Here is a 16,661-nt window from a genome sequence, read left to right as displayed (position 1 = left end):
TTTCTTTGTTTAAGATGTGAGTAAACATTCCAATAAGCTTTGAAATGACAAACCTTTTGGTAAACTCTTGAATTGCTTCTATTTTTGGGTCAAAGTAAAACTTTGTTGCTGGAGTGGAGTTAAGGAACAAGTTTCCTGCTAATATAGAGCATATCAATATTGTAAAAGAAAAGTTGAGATAGTAAATTTTCAAGCCACAAAGCTATCTCAGTGTATTAGCTTGGTTAAATGGTTACCTCCAAAGAGCTTCGGGTTGACCGTAGTGACCAGCATGACAGAGGACAACTTGTTTTTAGAGGAAAGGTGTGCACGAAAGGTTGCAGCGGTGTCATCCCAGAGTGAAAGAGATACAGTAACAGATCTGCATCGAAGGTTATAAATGTCAGTTTGCAGATCTATTTCCTTTACATCAAATGTATAATTTCAAAAGTGGTTAGATGTTTTACGAATCAATTTGGAACCGGACGACCAGACGTTGCGTGGAAGAAGCGTCTCTTAGGTTGGAGCCTTGAACAAAACGGATGTGGCCAACAACATCTGTACGGGCACAATATGTGTGTTTACATGTGTGATTTTGAGATTGGTAACATGTTGTAAATTATTTTGTAGTAGGCCTTACCAGGAAGTTCAAGATTGGTGTTTGCCAAAGCTTGGAGGTGGTCTAGCTTCCGTAGCATGAATTTTTCTTTTGCAATTGACCGCCCAACATCTGAGACGTCGGAAATTGTGGTCCCAGGTAGAAAACGGATCACAAAAGGGTGGTCTGTGATTTTGTAAAGGTTTGTGCATCGGCCCACTTCAAAGTCGGTGAGTTTGACGATGAGGCCTTCTCGTAACTGCTGATGGTATTGGCTTGCACGGACAGCTGGTATGAATCCATGTATGACTGAGTTCTGAAGAAATAATTACAAATGATTAGCAGTGATATAAAATTTAATATTAGATGCATGAATGAGTTAATAATGTTTGACATATACGACCTTCTCATCCAACAGGAGGAGGACGATGCCCATGAACTCCCCATCTTTTTTGATATTCTTCGCATCCCAGAAACGGAGAAGGCGGCCAACAATTTCCTGAGAAGAGCGACCTAAGCGTAAATCATCGAATGTGACATAGTTAGCGGCAGCTGGGATTGCAACAAAATCAATTGAAGCCATTTTGGAGTTTGAATTGGGTTTCTTTTACAGGATGAAGCAGTGTAGTTGTGGTTAAGGTGGGGAAGAGGGGCTAATTTATATATACAGTCTGAGAGATTACTGTTACGGCTACGAAGGAGGTGGATGATTGGAAGGCGAAGAGTTTTGGAATTGAAGATTAACATCATATTAGAAGATAGTGGGGGAAGAAGTTATTTTGAAAATTAATTACCTTTGAATTCGTTGAACAACAGTCGATAAGCATTCCCTGACGAGCTTACGTTTAGGTTGAAGAAAACGATGGAGGCGGTCAAGAAAAAAAGACTTTGTTCACGTTTTTAAGAGTTTTGTTTTTAATAGGCTTTGTTCACGTTTTTAATAAGAAAAAGAGTGCTGATGTGGACACCTTAAGAGGAGAGAAAACTCTCCCATTATATAATAGATTCTTAAACCACTAAAGTACTTCCAACATATATCGATCCCCCAATTAAAGATCCATACATCAATCAAGGTCTGGCTGAAAATGCAGAACACCAAAAATTTAACTGCTTACTTTTGTTTCCCGTGATAACTACACCGAGGTAAGTGCCGTCTTTTTCTGAAAGCAATTTTCTTTGATCTTAAGCAAAAGAATTTCATGGATGATTTTTCTTTAAGCGAGCCTTTTTGAAATGACTACACATCCTACACATATGGTAGTATATAATGTTATCTAAGTTGAGGCGCAAGCCTTTTTCTTTAACCGAAGCCGGTCCTTGATTTTCGTTCAGAACCTCGCTCGCTGACGAAGACCCCGCCGGTTCCACCGCCGCCTAGTTTTTTTAAACAGCGTAGGTCCGACCTGCAGATCAACAATACGATTGTCATCTTAGAGTTCAAATTTTTAGGTGTATACAGAAAAAAAAAACCAGTCAAACACTTACACATTTGTCAACACAATGCCAGTAATCAAAATACTGCCGCGCAATGTTTGTGGCCAGACTCATCATCTTGGATTCTCTTGACGCACACCTGAATCACAACACCAAAATGTTATTCGTCTGAAACCACACTCCACACCATGTGGTGTAAGCGCCGGAAGAAACCGCTCCTCTTGATGTCAACATACTCATATTTTGCAATACAAGGTTATAACCAAAAGCCAGCTGAAGTTGAATGTAAACGGATTCACCTGATATTCAAGTAGTGGCTTCACACATTTTGGTTTGCAAGATTCCTCGAGGCACTCTTTCGGATCAACAACTTCCACATCTGCCTTGTAATTATCGGAATTACAGCAACCATTAGGGTGGAACATCAATTTTTTAAAAACCCTAAGATAATGGCCTAGTAGCAATGAAATTTTCATAACAATGAAAGACCGCACTGTTCTCAAAGTAGTGCTGTTAAAGGGATGAAGCTCGAATTCTCATTTTTATTCTGCAACTCTGACGAACATACACAGATATACCCTTCAAAAATGGAGAGAGCTACTCAACAAACTACAAAATGATGTGTGCAATAAGTCATCGTACATCTTAGTCAAGAGAAAAATTCAGTTTACTATGAGTAAGGATTCAGATAGTTCTTCGTCAGCTCATTATTTTATCAGATAATTACAGGGGATAGCTCAAGTCTAACATATTAGAAGAGAGAAGAAGTAAATTGTAAGTGATGTAATGAACGGAGAAATATAAATATGTCAAGCACAGACTATAATTAGAAGAGAGAAGAAGTAATTTATTACCAATTTCCGTGCTTGATAGGATTATAATTTATAACGCAGAATCTAGAGAAGTGCTTGAAGAATAACGAACTTACATGGTGAAATTGGAAATGAAGGATCGCAAGCTTGACCGGAAATCTAATAGAGAAAAGTATTATAAAAACCAAAAAAAACTTTAATCATCAATCTATATGAAATGAAAAGTAGATCCGTCGAAGGAATTTACATAACCTGATTGATTGCCAAACAATGACCGTCACACACAAAGAAATCGAGGTAAGTATTAATTTTTTTTTTTTTTGCGTCCACTAATTCATCTGAGACATGACGAGACGTAGCTCTTCCGCTTCGAAGTGTTTCTGTTCTTCTTCTTCTCCTGAAGCGTCGTCATCTCCACGGCCCACCAAGCGATCTAAGGTGAAGATTGATGCCACCGCTGCTGCTCTTGAGCCTGTTCGTAGATTTCCTGAGATTTCTTTTTAATCATTCCCTCTGGCTTGATGAAGAAGACGTTTGGGGGAAATCGAATCGAAACATTAACGTTTTTTTTATTAAAGTTTAAGTTGCAACGTGGCGCTCTCTCCAGTGATGATGTGACGATCAGCTGGAGAGATTTGGCCAAGTTTTATAGTATAGATTTCTTCAATACTAATTTTTTTCTTTATTCAGTTGTGTTGATCGTTAATAGATGTCAAAAAATGTTATGTACTAAATATACTAGTGGTAAATTCACAGGTTCGAGGTTATAATGTGATCGATTAAGCCTAATGAAAAAAATAAGAAGAAACGTACCGAATGATTCAATGCTAGATTGGATTTATTAACAAGGTTAATCAAACATGACACATACGAAATCTAAGAGAGGAGACTATGGTAGCAAAAATATGATCCTACTACTTTATACTGTATAAATTATGTTTATACTAGTTCATTCTGATCCCCAAAAAAAAAAAAAAAATTACTAACTGTTAAGTCTGTTCATCAAAATACATGGCATAAAGCAATCATTTTTTCGAACAAGAGTTTAAGACAAACAAAGGCATGCCTAATTTGCACCGTGGCTAGGTACTATCCTCTGGATCAAATCTTTATATAAGAAAGTTGAAAAAATGCTCGTTCAAGTGAGAGATTGGCTCATAATTGTCACAATGTATCTCTGCTTCTATCTTCTGGTTTTCTTTCTTTCTGACGTACACTGCAAGAAAGTCTTTTAGTGCTTAATTTTTTTTCCTTGTCAAGAATCTTCTTTTTCTTTTAACACAGTATCTATATGTATACATGATATAAACTCTACAATCGCTGTTTGTATTCATTACCGTACGTGGAAGGGATAAGATATAAAACTAAAACTTTATTGATAAAAAAAGAGTGTAAAAAAAGTTACTTACATCTCTGCAAAAGGTTTCGTATGTATTCATATCATTACCAAAACATAGATAAGAGCACATTGCTTGCACCAATCTCTTCTCTCATTTTCTCTCTCTCGCTCTTCTCTTTCCCTTATCACTCCAATCATCGTCCCTATCTTTTCTATTCTCCAAACGCCACTCTCTATCTCTCATCTCTTCACGGCTTCTTCTTCTTCTGTTTCATACTTTCATTTCTCTCTTTGTGTTTCTTCTCCCTACTCACACCATTGTCATACCTCATGTACCTGTCCCTTTCTCTTACCTCTTGTTTTGGTTTTGGCCTTTTCGTAATGTTATTCAGGCTTCTCTTGTTCTTCACATATGGAGCAGAGATGCTTGACTTGAATAGTTTTCCATCGCTAACATTTAGATCCTCTACATGGTCAACAAAGACGCACACTATGTGACCGTTAGACTTTTCATATGATTCTCCAAAACCTTGGATTTCAACACTTTGGTAAATACTCCTTTCTGGATTGAAGTAGAAAACATAAAACCGTTTAGATGCATATCTTATCCACAGAACAATTTCACCCGTAGTTGTTACTCCAGCGACGTTAACATTTTTGGAATCAATGGGTGCGTTCTTAGGCAAAATGTAGACATATTTCGACCATTCATGTTTCTCAACATCCTCTAGAACCCACAGACGCAACTCAGTGGTACCAGGTTTACCAAACTTCCAACTAATCACACCTAATTTACCCTTATAGTTTATAAATTCAATGTACCAATCACGGTAGAATTCTGCTGCGTCAATAAATTTGAATATCTCAGACCTAACATCAAAGCAAACAACTCTCATCACATGATAAATATCCATAGCTAAGTAGTACAAAACCCCCATTGATGCAAATATCTTGATACAAAGGCACATGATATAAGCGACAATTGATCTTTCTCCATCTCATATTTCCACCTAATGTCAGAATTCTATGATCAACCCTTTCATGTCTTGGACGATAAGCAATGGACATTACCTTGAACTGCTTGTAAACAGGATCAAACCCTAAAAAGCTATACGACGTTGATCCGTACGTTCTTATTTTAGGTAAGGTTGCATACTGTCCCGTGTTAGGGTTACATATCACAGGCACAGGACAGTCATCCTCCAGTGAGATCCACATACCTGAGAAACAAACCAAACCAGATGCATAGCTGCATGAAGATCGGCTAATGCTACTAGTATCCATCCACATATTGTATCGATGGAACTTGATATGAAAATCGGCGGCTAGTATAAGAGACGAAGACTTGTGATCATATGGATTCTGAGGCTGAGGTGACAAGTAGAAGAGCCACACATTGGATCGTTGGACCGCAAATAAGAGACGTGGACGTGTCCAAGACCTAGTTAGAAACAACTCGGTGAAATGTGAACGGCTAAGTATGGAAGACCATTGTTTCGAGAGGCTACGAAACCTAGCAACTGATTTAGTGGGCGATCTTGAGAAAATCTCGATGATGAGATCAGTTGGGATGGGTTCCAAGCTTTCTCCTCTTTTCATCTTCAGCAAATCTAAGAAATATCATCCATCCAAGAAGACAAATTAACCTAAACAACTTCCCTAACACCCCCTGTGGAATGACTAAACGAGACTTGATCGCCGAAAATACCCAAGTAAATAGGTTATAACTTCCGTTTTCAGTAGAGAAGAACCGGTTTTTCTTTTAGGGTGCAATTTAAGTGATTTCAATTGGTGATTTCTTTTATCCAAAGAGGGCTGTATTTGTTTATATATTTTAATTGGTTTATAAATCTGTATAGAATTTAGATATAATCTTGGTTTTGCAAATCCATGCAAATCCGAAGGTTATACCTCATATTTGAATACTTGTATTTTTAATATGAAAATTCATCCAAATCCACTAAAATATTCTTTGAAATCAAATCCATAAATAAATCCGTAAAAAATGAATAATATGTGATTTGAAAAAGAAAATTAAATTCATAGAACCAATAACACTGGATTTAGTTTGGATTTCCAAATCTATTATATTAAAATACATAAACCAATAACCTCAATGGTGTTGAATATGGGTTATTTTTTTATTAATGTTGGGATAAAAATAGGTTAGTCAAGAAAGTTTTTTTTTTCCGAACAGAAAACTATGTATTTAAATTTCATGACTTCAGGTGAGATCCAAATAAATTTTAATAAAAAATAATCATAATTTCTTACAAATATTTGATTCAATACACCCTTGATTCTCTTTTAATCCGTTGCTAATCTATATTAAGGATGTTCTTCTGTAAGTTAAAACGGCACGCAAGAGAGAAGAGTTAGACTGAGACGGCACGGTGTTCTCTAATAAAACCTTTTTTCTAGAGCAAAACTTAAAAAACTTACCAGTGTCGGAGACCTGTCCCGACCAAAAAAAAAACACTCCGACTCTCCGCCGATTACACCGTCGGACTTTTTTGGTTTCTTTCACAATGGCATCACGGGTTTTGTTCTCTAGTCAATTAACTTTCCCGGCGAATCCGTCGCGGAAAACCTCGATTGCTCCGTTATCGCCTTCCCGGAATGCTCTCTCCTTCTCCTATCGAATTCTTGTAGACCGATTCGCTATGAGGATCGGACCGATTGTAAGAGCTGCTTCGTTTGCTCCAAAGGTAGCGGAGCTCGATGGTTCGAGAGACGAAGCAAGAAAGAGGAAGAAGCTTGCTGTGTTTGTATCTGGAGGTGGTTCGAATTTCAAGAAGATTCATGAGGGATGTAGTGGTGGTTCAGTTAAAGGAGATGTTGTTTTGCTGGTCACTAACAAAAATGGTATTGCCTTTCTCCTTCGTAAAATTTGGTTCTTGTAATTTTAGTGGTGTCTTTGATGTTTAAGAATCAGAAGATCTCATTGTTTGAATCTTTGTTGAATGTAAGAATTGAAATAGGTCACTTCTTCTTGTTATATCTAGTGCTCTCTTTGATGTTTCTGTTGAATCAATGATCTCACGGCTAAGTTTGAAGTCTAGTTTTGATTGATTTGGAAGGAATAGGTCTCTTTTGTTTAATGTGCAGCGATTCAGAGTTTTGATTTGTGTTAGAACACTGCAATATACTTGTTTATATTCAGATTGTGGAGGTGCTGAGTATGCAAGAAGTAATGGAATTCCTGTTTTAGTATTCCCAAAACCCCAACGAGAGTCATCATCCGATGGACTCTCTCCGGAAGAGCTCGTGGATGTTCTTAGGTTGCAACCTCTCTCCATTGTATCTTTGTCCTTGAAGTGAACCGTGCTACTTACTTTGTTGAAACTCAAAAACATTCGTTTAATGAACAGGAAGTATGGTGTAGACTTTGTTCTTCTGGCTGGATATTTGAAACTTATACCGGTAGAGCTGGTCCAAGCTTTTCCTAAACGGATTCTAAACATCCATCCTGCGCTTCTTCCGGCTTTTGGAGGCAAAGGGCTTTATGGTATGAGAGTGCATAAAGCTGTTCTAGCATCAGGAGCTAGGTAAACTCGCTAGCTAGCTCATACATTTTTGTTTTCTTTTATGCACAAGAAAATGTTCCAAATGGTTTTTTCCTTTTTGTAGGTATTCAGGTCCGACAATTCACTTTGTCGATGAGGAGTATGACACAGGGAGGATACTTGCTCAAAGCGTAGTCCAAGTGATTGCTAATGATACACCAGATGAATTGGCTAAAAGGGTTCTTCATGAGGTACTACTACAAAGAATACATTTATGCATCACATTTCACAGTTGAAGAAGATTTCATTTGCTGCTTCTTTTGTTTCCATTTTGGGCTCAGGAACACAAACTTTATGTCGAGGTGGTGGCTGCGATTTGCGAAGAGCGGATCAAATGGAGAGAAGACGGTGTCCCTCTCATCCAAAGCAAAGATAACCCTGATGAGTATTATTAGATCCTCAAGTAATGCCCTTAAGTTCAACCCCATTGGATCCTAGTTTATAGTCTTCACACTGTAGAACAATTTTTTGACCAAAGTGTAGATTGAGAAATGTTTCTGAAGCTAAATTTTTTTGTTTCGGTTGGGTCAGAAAGTCGCATGAAAGGAGATGAAATTAGAGCCAAAAGGCAACATTCCAATGCTTGTGTTGTATAATACCATATTTATCTTCCAACCAAAAGCCCTTTATTAAATATTTTGTTGCTAAGATGTTTTATTACCATGATGTTTTGATTTCATCTATAAGAATAAAAAAATCCCTGAAATACAAATTACAGATCCTACAAGAAACGATTGTGTGCCTTTAAGACGGAGCACCAAGATAAAATGCAAGGCGAAGAATGTCGTTGAAGATTCCACCGGCTGTGACTTGAGCACCAGCACCAGGTCCACGAACGATCAGAGGCTGTTCTTTGTACCGTGTGGTTGTGAAAGCGATGATGTTATCAGCTCCCGAGAGCTGCGCAAACGGATGGTCTTTCTTGTAACGTTTCAGCTCGACTGTTCCCTTTTTCTCTACCGCGTCTACGACTCCTACGTATCTCAAGACCTAAAAACAGACACCAACACAATCTGGAATGAGTTCTTTTTTCGAGTTGGTGCATTTGGTGTTTTGAAATGAGAGGCACTACTTACCTCTCCTGCTGCTTCAGCTTCTTGTCTTTGTTTGGACAATTCTTCATCAAACTGAGGTAGCTTTTGCATGAACTCTTCTGCTGATGCACAAGCCTATGACCAACAATGGAGTAAAATACAGAAATGTTAAAAGGATTAACGTTATTGGTGATGAAATTAATTTTATGATTATATACGGAGACTTTACTTGTAAGGGCTTTGGCACAAGATTCTGAACTGGAAGGCTGTCAAGATCCAGTTTTAATCCTGATTCTCTGGCAAGAATTGTCACCTGCAGATACAAGCAGATTCCATATTATTCAACCAATTGGTCGAACACAAGGTGCATTGACTCGATATGAGGACAAGAGACCCTACTTTTCTGGCGACATCTGTTCCAGATAGATCATCTCGTGGATCTGGCTCTGTGAAACCTGCCTGCTTTGCTTCTGCTACAACTTCACTGAAGCTTCTGGCGCCGACAAAATTGTTGAAAAGATAACTTAGAGTACCACTGTAGCAAGGCATCAAAGCAAAAAAATTAGTGTGCAGGTGCAGAGACGGCAAAGCAAGCACATTTATTTTTTGTATCGTTATCTTAATAAATTGCTGCGATACCTGAAAATTCCCTCAATCTTCAGTATTTTATCCCCTGTTTCGAGGAGACCACGTAGAGTGCTGATAATTGGAAGACCAGCTCCAACGGTTGCTTCATAGAAATAATGTGTGTACGATTTTCTTTGAAGATCTCTGATCTTTAGATACTGTATTCACAGGGGAGACTGTTAGCATCATGGAATCTCACGGATATATATTCAATAAGAACAGATTTGTAGGAAACCATCAAATACTTTACCTGATCAAGAGGTCCTGAGTTAGCCTTCTTGTTCGGGGTGACCACGTGAATTCCCCGCAGCAACCAGTCATAGTAACAGCTGGCGATATCAGCTTCAGCCGTACAATCGACCATAACAGAGTTTGGAATGAAATGATTTCCCTTCACATAGTGAGTGAACTTCTCCATGTTAGCCGACTCTCCCTCTTCTTTCATAAGTTCTCTCCATTTTGATAAGTCGATTCCCCTAAAAAGATGGCGAAAGCGTAAGGAAAAAACCAGTAGCGTAGTTCACATACAAAGTACTCTATCAAGTTCGTCAACTTACGATTCACTCAGCAACATTTTACTTGAGCCAGTGATTCCTATAACACGCAAGTCAATTTTAAACTCTTCTTTTAGCACTGCAGCCTGTGAAATGAAATTTGAAAGATGAATCAACTTGAACCTTGATACGCATGTTACTATAATCTCACAGATAAACATCAGCTACTCACCTGATCTTTAATCTGATCAAGTAAGGTACCACCAATTAAACCCGGTCCTACGATTCCCATTGCCAGAGTGGTTCTCGTAAGGTAAAATCTTGAGTGCACAGCTCTTAATGCCCTAATGCAATCTTCACGCTTGATGACGACCGTAATATTGAACTCGGAGCAACCTTGAGCTATAGCACGGATGTTGATATTGGCCTACAGGTATATGGGACACGGCAATGTATCAACAAAGCTTCTTAGCAGAAAAGGGTACGAAATGGATTATAGAACCGTCACCAATTTTTTTCTTTGCACATACTGCTCTTAAATTTACCTTGGCCAACGCATTGAAAAAAGTGGCAGAAACGCCAGGAGTGCTCGCCATTTTCTGGCCAACTGCTGCTAATATGCTACAATTAGGGATGATTTCTATCTGAAAAAAAAAAAAAAAAAAACAATGAAACCACAGGTTTAGCGAAATAGCCAATGCATAAACAAGATTCCTGCTCTTTTCTAAACGGCTGCTGGACATGCGCTCATTGACAATGGAAGGTAACAGAATCGCTAATTGATATTGAGAACACAAAGATATTATGTGTACCTGGGAGAGGCGCCCACCAGTTAAAGCTTGACGAAAACGTGAGTTTAATGCTTCAGAAACGGCTTTAACTTCCTTCTCAGGTACAGCAAAGCACACAGAATGCTCACTACTAGCCTGCATTTATGTAATACGATTAAGAACCCAAAATTGACAAAGAGAAACATAACCGATGTAAGAAACCGGAAAGCTGAACTAGATGATCCCAAAACCTGTGAGATCATAATCACATTGGCTCCAACTTCCTTGACAGCAGAAAAAATGTCACTGGCAGTACCAGGAACTCCAGCCATTCCAGTTCTGCAAAGAGAATGAAATGTTAGTATAAGAAACACAATAAGAATTGAGTGTGTAACAAAATATCAACAAGCAGCTCACCCTTCTACATTAACAAGAGCCAAATTGTCGATCGTCGCAAACCCTTTGACAGGAGCGTCTAATTTATACCCATCTTCATCTTCAATCTGCCGACATATCATTGTTCCAGGGGCAGAGAGGTTGAAAATATTCCTTATTACAATTGGGATGTCATACTTCATCACTGGAATGATGGTCCGAGGATGTAAAACGTTAGCCCCAAAGTAAGACTGCACAGGCACATGAAAACGAACGTTAGGGGTGTAGACAATGATTATGGAAACTTAGGCATTGAACGAGTCTTAGAGGTTGCAAATTTACCATTTCCCAGGCCTCTTGATAAGAAAGAGTTTTCAGTATAACAGCCTCACTAACTGCATATAACCATATTTGTTAGCCTTACTAACGAAAAAAAAAAAAAAAAAAAAAAAAACTGAGAATACACCACTGTCATGGCTTAAGAACTAGCCCTTCTCTTGCAAATTGCAAAGCTTCCACATACCTTTTCTTGGATCTGCACTGTACACACCATCAACATCTGTCCAGATTGTGAGTTGGTGAGATCTAAACAGAGCACCCATTATAGCTGCAGAGAAGTCACTCCCATCCCTCTTAAGAGTCGTTGGAATGTTCTGCGGTGTACTGGCTATGAATCCAGTTGCGACAATAACCTTTGACGAGTTCAGAGAAAACCATTTTTCCAGTCTCTTTTCTGATTCCGCAAAGTCAGGATCGACTTGATTAGAGCTCGTAGGACTAACGACAAGCACATCCCTTGCATCCATCCATGTGCAGTCCAATCCGCTCTATAAGCAAAACAGACACAAGCATTTGAGAAAGGTTACAAAAAACAGAACAATTAGTACACTCCTTTTTAGGAGTTTTTCGCAGCACTTCATATAGGACTTTCCTACCTTCCTCACAACAGCAGCTAACATCTGAGCAGACCACAACTCTCCATGACCGACAACAAAGTCTGAGAAAGATTCTGTTGCATGACCAGCTGCAGAAATAGAAGAGTTCACAACTCCAGTTCTTCAATTACTCTAAAGAATATACATTTATAATTGACAAGGGGAGAAAAAGAACAGTACCTATGTAAATGGCACGAAGCATTGCTTTGAGATTGTTTACATCATCATGCAACCGAGCCAAGAAAGCGGCGAGTTCGTCTCCATCAAGCAAGTCAAGAGCTGTTGCTCGGTGCTTTTCAAGAACACCATCCAAAGCAGACAGGTAGGAATCATCCCGAGACTGAGCTCTGTCAATGAGATCATACATCATATCGGTGACCTTTGCCATTGCTGAAACAACCACCAACTTCCTCTCAGAGTCATCCTTAACTATGACATCGGCAACATTTTTGATCCTCTCGGAGTTTCCAACACAAGTTCCTCCGAATTTGTGTACAGCCCAAGAATCTCCTTTAGGAAGGTGACCATTCTCCACGGAATTATCCAGCGATAAATCTAAAATCACGAATTCGAAAATGCAAAATCAACATCTACAAAAACACAATCACCAAATTTTTCCAGATAGCAACAAAAGCAAAACGTCGGATTTTCAAAACCTGTGGCGGAGCCAAGGACACGGGAGCTTTGCAATTCGCTTCTCACGCAAAGGCCTATGCGACTCGAGCGGCTCGAATTTCCGAATGAAACACGATTGGAGACGACGAGTCGTCTCCCATTGATGCACGGAACGCGAGCCGTGAAATCTCTTGCCGGAGAAACAGCAACCTTAGCCAGAGAAACCACCGGCATATTCTGTACAAGTTTTTCAAATCGGATTCTCAAAAAACGAAGATTAAGTCAAAACCAGTAAGAAAAATGTAGACAGAAAGAAGAACAATCATACCGAAGCCACCGAGTAATAAGCTCAGTTAATCACTACCAGACGAGAATTTCAGACGGAGAAGATAATATCACCGAGATCGGAGAGCAATGAAACTCGAAAAAAACAGTGGCAATTCAGTAAATCTTGAGAAGGAAGACGACTGGTTTTGTATATATATGAATCATTTGGTGGGGTGCCTACAAGTCGATGGTCGAGTGGAATGCCACGTGTAAGTGACTAATAGCTTCTCTCATGCATCAACGGTTGAGATTTAATTTTGATGTTTTATGAAAATAATGTTAAGAAAAGACTGCATAAATGTGTCTATCCAAGCCACACTAGAGTCATCAAGTAACTTAAAGCCACTAAATACATGAAATTTGGTGAGGAAAAAAAACACATGACATTTCTTTTTTTAATCCACCTACCTGTGGTTTCATGGATGTTAAAGTTGGGTTTTTGACCCGAAGGGTATCTAAGTCCTCAATATTTTCGAACCCAATATCATGTTTCTTTTTAGTAAAAAAAACGTAAGTTTAAACAAGCAAATCTATTTTTTCAGTTTATTCTATTCTATCGGGTTTAGGGTATCCGTGAAATAATCGCAGACATCATGTCATCGCCTATATAGCCGCAAATATTTTGAGAAAAGAAAACGAAAAACGAACATAAAGATCGACAAAGTTATAGAATTACAGAGGGATCCCAATTACAGAATATTCAGATGCATACGGAAAAATTTAGGGATTGGAGGACTGGAAAATTAGAACACGCGCATTTAAAAAAAAAAAAAAAAAAATTGTAATTAAAGAATAAACAAAAAGAAAGAAACCCAGAACAAGAATTACCTCGTGATCATTGAAGAAGTCATATAAAGTTTCCGGCGAATTAAGAAGAGTTTGTTATTTCTTTCAAGACAACCTAGTAAGAAGAGTTTCACGAATCACATGGTCTATCGGAACTAAAAATGCACACAATGATACCTTAACAATATTTTTTTCTTTCCTTTTTCAAATGTCTAAAACTCTTTTATAACATGTAATAGCAAGCTTTTAGGGGAGAGGTTTATTCGTTTGCTCACTTTTTTTTATCTATCATGGCTAACATAATCGTATTGTGTATGAATTTTCAAACTTTCTATAAACATGTTTATCTACTGATTCAAGCACTGGGTTGTGGGAGCTTTAATAGGTTTTATTTTTCTCTCTACATATACTGAAGAACATCAAGGCTGGGAAAATACTCGTTTAATTCCTCAAGTATTTGCAGTCAATTGATTTATTCCTCAACTATTATGTGTGCAAATTTATTCCTCAACTATAAATTAACTTTGCAAAATTAGGCTCTAAAAATGTCAATGCTAAACAGAAAACAGAAATCAGAAATCGTTAAATTAAATTTACCAAAATTTTTTTTATCATTCTTTTTCTCGGTTTTGACCCAAAGTAAACAAATCATCTTTTTCTCCCAATTTTTTTTCATATTCTACTGATTCTTTGATTCAGTCATCGTCCCCAATCTCAATCCTCTCTCTCTTCATCCTTCTCTTACACTATCTCCCATTCTCTAGCAAACCCAAGGACCCACTTGCTCCCAAACCAAGCATCATCTACTCCCCAAATGATGTCGTTCTCCCCATTACCCAGAAACGAACCATTCCCTTCCTCCAAATCTTCAATCTATAGTACCTGAGTTAAGAGTCTCCGACGACTCGGCCTCCACTGTTTCGTTTCAAGTCACGATGTTCCCAAACATTTGGCGGCACTTTATTGACAAATCCAGAAGCTTAAAGCTCATACTGTAGCGGTTGGAGATCAATTCCAACATTTTATTATTCATATTCGAACTCACTCGAGAAGATATCTAGAAATTTCAACTTAAGAGAGAAACAATTTCTTCCTCATCGTTTTAAAAGGGAGCTTTGTCCGTCGACATATGCGGTTCGCTCCTCTGTTATTGTGTCTGTCACTTGAAGAGAGGAGTCACATGTTGTTGATTGAAGGCGCAAAGCCGCAAATAATGCTTGAGAGCAGCGACGACTACTGGTGAAGTTGATTTTTTGCGTTTAAGCCGAGAAGAAGAGGATATATTTTGTATGGGGTCAAAATCGAAGAAAAATATGATTTCAAGGATTTTGTGAATTTAAATTTAATGATTTCAGTTTTTTTTTAACTTTGACACTTTTGGAGCCTAATTTTGCTAAGTCAATTTACAGTTGAGGAATAAATTTGCACATACAATAGTTGAAGAATAAATTAATTGATTGTAAATACTTGAGGAATTAAATGAGCATTTTCCCCATCAAGGCTGGAACGGTTTTGCTATAGGATTCTATTATAGTGTTTATATATATATATATATATATGTATGTATCAAGTCTTATGAAACTCTATAAAAAGAGTGTTGACTTTTTTGGGATTTGTAATGGTGTTTTAATCATTGTTCTTCTACTCTTAATTAAGGATTCTTGATATGATCGTGACCAGCTCAGAGGAGGAGGAACCAGAGGTAGCTGGCAGGATCACTCGTTCCAGAGCTAGAGAGATGGCTAAGGAGGCTCACGCACTCATTGCCACAGAGGACAGCGATCACCAGGAGGCTGGAGCTCACATCTTCAACATCTCTATCTTGAAGAATGAGGAACCCAGTAACAATGACTAGGTAACTTAGGTGATGATTCTGTACTCTTTTCCTTGGTGAAGATTTTGGAAGGCAAGGAGGTTCTTCTCCAAGGTTTTTAACGAGGCAGAAATCATTGCTACATCGAGTTACTTAGAAGTTGTTACTAATGGGTAATAATTTGCAAAGTCACAATGACTTGTGCACTAGTATTTATTTTAGGCGCACCACTTAGGATTTAGAAGGGACGCCTCGTTGTTTTAATTTTAATTCAGACGCTCTGTAGTTTTTATTTTTAGGCGCCTTGATGTTTATTTGGGCGAGTACTCTAGGTCTTTTGTCGATACTATAAGTATCTGATACTTAGTCTCTTTGTAAGGCAGCTTGGAATTTTAACGTAAAAAGAGAACAGCATCGTTTTCCTTGATTCCTTGACTCAAAAGTTCATTGAATTCGATTTTCTTACAAGTGTTTCTTACAAGAAAATCTTCAACCTATCATCTAATCGATTACCCCATCCTCTATTCTCGCCATCATCCCTTATCCATCGACCATACTCTCGCGAATCCATCACTACCAGATCGTTTCAGATCCGATCTCTTCACGCCACCATCTCGCATCATCAATCCGAGCCACTCACTACCATTGCCACTCATTGTCTCGCTCACTAGACCACCATCGCAAATCCATCGAGTCATCACCGCGCCACCACCACCACCTTATCGCCTCATCGTTTCATTTTGGTCAATATATCGCCACCTGTAGCCTTGTTCTTCAGAGTAGATTCCCTTGGATCGTATCAATTCTAGGGAGGAAAAAGAACTTCAAAAAATCCTTTCATGGATTCATTATCCAAATTAGTTTTTGCTTTTTTTACTTGCTCTTTTTAAAATTTCTGAGCTGCAAAATGAACAAAGGTTTTCATGGCAACATGAAGGAAGAGTTCGAGAAAATCAGCATGGATACGTGGAGTTGGGATGTATGGGTGGCTAGAGAATCTTTGTTTAGGTCATTTCGATTTAAAGCTTTTAATTTTCACTATGGGAATCTGAACAGCATACTCTTTGATTCACCAAATTGATAGCTACCTTTGGGTAAGCTTTTCTTTCTCCCTCACAAATTTATTGACTTTTCAGTATAAATTGATGTGTTATTGT

At 38.3% G+C, this 16,661-nt stretch overlaps 3 protein-coding genes and 2 pseudogenes across 3 annotated transcripts in view; 1 reads left to right on the top strand and 4 right to left on the bottom strand.

Moving 5' to 3' along the window:
- LOC18991950 overlaps nt 1-1,160 on the bottom strand; it is a 3,524-nt gene extending 2,364 nt beyond the window's left edge. Inside the window, exons 1-5 of the mRNA XM_006415294.2 lie at nt 981-1,160; nt 620-893; nt 447-537; nt 237-361; nt 54-135 (exon numbers count right to left, since the gene is read on the bottom strand). Coding sequence (XP_006415357.2) covers nt 54-135; nt 237-361; nt 447-537; nt 620-893; nt 981-1,160 — 752 coding nt within the window. The remainder of the gene's footprint in view (nt 1-53; nt 136-236; nt 362-446; nt 538-619; nt 894-980) is intronic.
- An 890-nt stretch (nt 1,161-2,050) lies between these two features.
- Nucleotides 2,051-2,436, bottom strand: LOC112083962 (annotated as a pseudogene).
- Nucleotides 2,437-4,410: 1,974 nt separating this feature from the next.
- On the bottom strand, nt 4,411-5,761 carry LOC18991948 (annotated as a pseudogene).
- An 853-nt stretch (nt 5,762-6,614) lies between these two features.
- On the top strand, nt 6,615-8,310 carry LOC18991949 (phosphoribosylglycinamide formyltransferase, chloroplastic). Its single transcript, XM_006415291.2, has 5 exons — nt 6,615-7,027; nt 7,326-7,443; nt 7,534-7,710; nt 7,793-7,919; nt 8,010-8,310. The coding sequence occupies exons 1-5, from the start codon at nt 6,691-6,693 to the stop codon at nt 8,121-8,123; spliced, it is 873 nt and encodes a 290-aa protein (XP_006415354.1). The 5' UTR covers nt 6,615-6,690; the 3' UTR covers nt 8,124-8,310.
- A 54-nt stretch (nt 8,311-8,364) lies between these two features.
- Nucleotides 8,365-13,203, bottom strand: LOC18991947 (bifunctional aspartokinase/homoserine dehydrogenase 1, chloroplastic). Its single transcript, XM_006415292.2, has 18 exons — nt 12,907-13,203; nt 12,620-12,815; nt 12,144-12,518; nt 11,964-12,052; nt 11,552-11,855; nt 11,371-11,423; nt 11,071-11,279; nt 10,905-10,992; nt 10,696-10,809; nt 10,429-10,527; nt 10,116-10,310; nt 9,947-10,029; nt 9,640-9,865; nt 9,402-9,547; nt 9,162-9,297; nt 8,992-9,075; nt 8,805-8,897; nt 8,365-8,718 (listed from the first exon to the last, which is right to left on the bottom strand). The coding sequence occupies exons 2-18, from the start codon at nt 12,810-12,812 to the stop codon at nt 8,473-8,475; spliced, it is 2,733 nt and encodes a 910-aa protein (XP_006415355.1). The 5' UTR covers nt 12,813-12,815; nt 12,907-13,203; the 3' UTR covers nt 8,365-8,472.
- Nucleotides 13,204-16,661: the final 3,458 nt, after the last annotated feature.

This window comes from Eutrema salsugineum, unplaced genomic scaffold, assembly GCF_000478725.1.
Source record: "Eutrema salsugineum unplaced genomic scaffold, Eutsalg1_0 scaffold_5, whole genome shotgun sequence".
Classification (NCBI taxonomy): Eukaryota; Viridiplantae; Streptophyta; class Magnoliopsida; order Brassicales; family Brassicaceae; genus Eutrema; species Eutrema salsugineum.
Note: the sequence above shows the minus strand (reverse complement) of the source record. Positions and strands in the feature narration are given on the sequence as shown.

Bases quoted from the DNA above. Each gene is read 5' to 3' on its own strand.
- LOC18991949 (XM_006415291.2), top strand. From the start codon at position 6,691: ATGGCATCACGGGTTTTGTTCTCTAGTCAATTAACTTTCCCGGCGAAT. The intron at 7,028-7,325 runs GTATTGCCTTTC...GTTTATATTCAG, and splicing joins GCTGGTCACTAACAAAAATG to ATTGTGGAGGTGCTGAGTAT. The intron at 7,444-7,533 runs GTTGCAACCTCT...TTTAATGAACAG, and splicing joins GAGCTCGTGGATGTTCTTAG to GAAGTATGGTGTAGACTTTG.
- LOC18991947 (XM_006415292.2), bottom strand. From the start codon at position 12,812: ATGCCGGTGGTTTCTCTGGCTAAGGTTGCTGTTTCTCCGGCAAGAGAT. The intron at 9,548-9,639 runs GTAAAGTATTTG...CTGTGAATACAG, and splicing joins ACTCAGGACCTCTTGATCAG to TATCTAAAGATCAGAGATCT. The intron at 8,719-8,804 runs GTAAGTAGTGCC...GTCTGTTTTTAG, and splicing joins AAGCTGAAGCAGCAGGAGAG to GTCTTGAGATACGTAGGAGT.